We start from the raw sequence: 2,730 nt of genomic DNA, 5'->3' as shown, positions 1-2,730 counted from the left end.
ACATGCCCATACCAGCGACGTATTGCGACAACGCCAAGCAGACGGCACGGCGAAGCGCGCATATCATCTAGTACAAAGCAATGCCAACTCTTGTAATAGCACCAATGAACATCACGCAGCTCTTTTAAGGTTTCTATTTGAGGAGTGATTTACACTATCATAATTCTAAATTGACAGACATAAAAGCAACTTTTAAGGTTAAATTAAGGAAGTGCACTCAGCTCATTATATACCCGAGTGAGGGGAGAGAGAGTGAGTGACTGAGGGTGGTCACTAGTGACTGGAATGGAGACCGGCGCACCTGAGTAAATGAGGTGTCTCCTGCGTTTCTCCACGCGTGCAACCAGTGGCAGAGCTAGAGCAAACTAATCAGGGTGCACTAACCCGTAATATGTGATGATTTGTCTCACCAGGGTGCACAAATGATTGGTTATGGGGGTGCACATAGTGATTTTACAGCTAATTGTAAGGTAAAAACAAGAGCTACCCTGGTGCATGTACACACCCTTAGCTCCATGAGCTCCCCAGTGCGTGCAACGGTTGCAGCAGCTAACACTGGAACACGTTTCATAAAAACAGCCGATTAGGCCATTTCTTTCGGAGGAGACCCAACACTATTTTAAGAACTATGCTATGCAGCAATGTGAGGGAGCCCAACCAATCAAACGGTCCACTTTCGTCTTCCCGGATGCGAGCCAAAAGGTCTCCAAGACACCAAACACGTTTAAAAACGTCGCAACTTAACAACCACAGCGAAGGGAGAACACATTTCAAATATTTTTTTAAATGTCAAAAAGAATCAAAGAATGTTATTCTTTCGCAACACTTTGTCCGCGGATATAAAATATGTGGATGTACACCTAATGTTTTTTTCAAATTTATCTTTTAACATTTGAAATATATTTTTGAATAATGGGTACATCTACTACACCTACAAAACAAAATGGATATCCGAATAAAACCAGCCTAGAAATTAATAAAAACACAAGCCACCAATCTGGTCGATCCGATCAGTTGGAGACGGCGCCGTCGTCGGCCAAGACAAACCGCTTCACGGCACGGACCACACCGTTGCTTGCGTCGCCGTAGGGCTCATAGTAGAAGAACGCGTGGCCCTGCTCCTCGAACTCCACGAGCTCCACCGGTTTCCCCGTGGCCTTCAGCCTAGCGACGTAGTCCACGGTTGCACCGCGCTGCTTGTCGCGCCCGGCAACCAGCACCAGCATCGGCGGAAGCGCGAGGCCGTCCAGCGCCGGGCTCCCCGGCGCGAACGGGTTGGCCAGCGGGTGGTCCTGGCTCATCGCGGTGGATCCCAGCGGCAGCGCCAGGCGCCACAGCTTGTCGTACTCCGGCACCCCGCCGAACATGAGGCAGAGCATGGCGCAGCCGGCGACGCGCACGGGGTCGAGACTGAGGCTGCCCAGCCCTGCGCGGACGGCCATATGGTGGACGATGTTCCCGCCGGCCGAGTCGCCGCAGAGGAATGCCCTGCCGAAGTCCGCCGATTCTGCGAGCCAGGGGTCGGCGTTCTCGCCGGCCGCCGCCTGGCCGCGCACCCAGCAAAGGGCAGTCTCCGCGTCGTCGAAGGCCGTGGGGAGGCGGTGCTCCGGGGCCAGGCGGTAATCCACGGACAGCACCATAGCCGGTAGCTCGCCGGCGAGGCGGAGGCAGCAGGCGTGGAAGTTGGGCTTGTCGAAGCTGCCCAGTATGTACCCGCCGCCGTGGAAGTAGACGAGCACCGGGAGCTTCTTCCCGGAGGAGGCGTCTGCCGGCTTGTACATGCGGAGCTTTAGCTCGTGGCTGGCGTCGTACACCAGGTCCTTCCACTCGACGACGGGCTGGCCGGGCGGCGGAGACGGGGGAGGGAGCGGGTCAGGGAAGCGGATCACCGAGCCGTCGCTGAATAGTTGGAGGAAAGGGCGCAAATCCTCCACAACGTGCGGTGGCGAGGAGCACGCCATGGGCTGCAGCAGGACTCGCGTGCGGCGGCGAGGAGGACGCCATGGGCAAGATAATGGCGGGCTGGAGATGCTGGCCATAGAAAAATGCATCGAAAAAAAAATGCCACGGGAGGTTTTGTTACGCTACCTTATACTGCACTATTTAAGTCTCATCTGACCGTCCTTCCCAGGGTATTTGTAGACTTTTCTCCGACGTCTTTTCCTTTATTTTCCTTTTAAGTTCATATTACTATAAATAGTATAATTAATTCTCACTTCACTGAAAACTAACTTCACCCACAAAACCATGCGTCAGAACTGGTGTCTCATATGCCGACGATCAACGTTTGGCACTAGTACCATATGGAGCAATTCAAGTATCATTGTTTTCCATCTCTTTATTTCTAATAAGTACATCGACATCTATTCTCAAAAAAAAAAGTACATCGACATCCAATACATCTTATGATTTTCTTTTCGACATCCAATACAATGTAAATTCAGCCGCGACGACTTCGGAGGCCTCCCCTACCCTGCCCCAACTAGCCCCAACCTGAGCCCTCCCGCAGCCGCTAGCGCCGATGGTGGTGGCAATTTTTTCTCTGTAAAAGGAAGAGGGTGTTGGAGGCATACCAAGCGGCCCATCTTTCGAGCGAACATCGTCGTACGGCGTTGTGCGCGGAGGCGCCGGCCATCGAGCTGGTGAGGTGGTGGTGCACTGGTGCAACAAGGCCTGGCGAAGTAGTAGTAAGAGGTAGCAGTGCTCGCCGATGCGCCGCGAAGGCTGGCA

At 53.3% G+C, this 2,730-nt stretch overlaps 1 protein-coding gene across 1 annotated transcript; it reads right to left on the bottom strand.

Annotated features, from left to right (window-relative positions):
• Positions 1-765: 765 nt before the first annotated feature.
• On the bottom strand, positions 766-2,092 carry LOC124688487 (probable carboxylesterase 15). The gene has a single exon (XM_047222159.1). It carries the CDS (start codon positions 2,049-2,051, stop codon positions 1,011-1,013), a length of 1,041 nt encoding a protein of 346 aa, XP_047078115.1. The 5' UTR covers positions 2,052-2,092; the 3' UTR covers positions 766-1,010.
• Between the last annotated feature and the right edge of the window lie 638 nt (positions 2,093-2,730).

Source organism: Lolium rigidum, chromosome 2, assembly GCF_022539505.1.
Source record: "Lolium rigidum isolate FL_2022 chromosome 2, APGP_CSIRO_Lrig_0.1, whole genome shotgun sequence".
Taxonomy (NCBI): domain Eukaryota; kingdom Viridiplantae; phylum Streptophyta; class Magnoliopsida; order Poales; family Poaceae; genus Lolium; species Lolium rigidum.
The sequence above is the reverse complement of the archived record's forward strand: the minus strand, read 5'-3'. Positions and strand labels throughout refer to the sequence as shown.

Excerpts from the sequence above, each read along its gene's own strand:
- LOC124688487 (XM_047222159.1), bottom strand. The coding sequence starts at position 2,051 with ATGCATTTTTCTATGGCCAGCATCTCCAGCCCGCCATTATCTTGCCCA.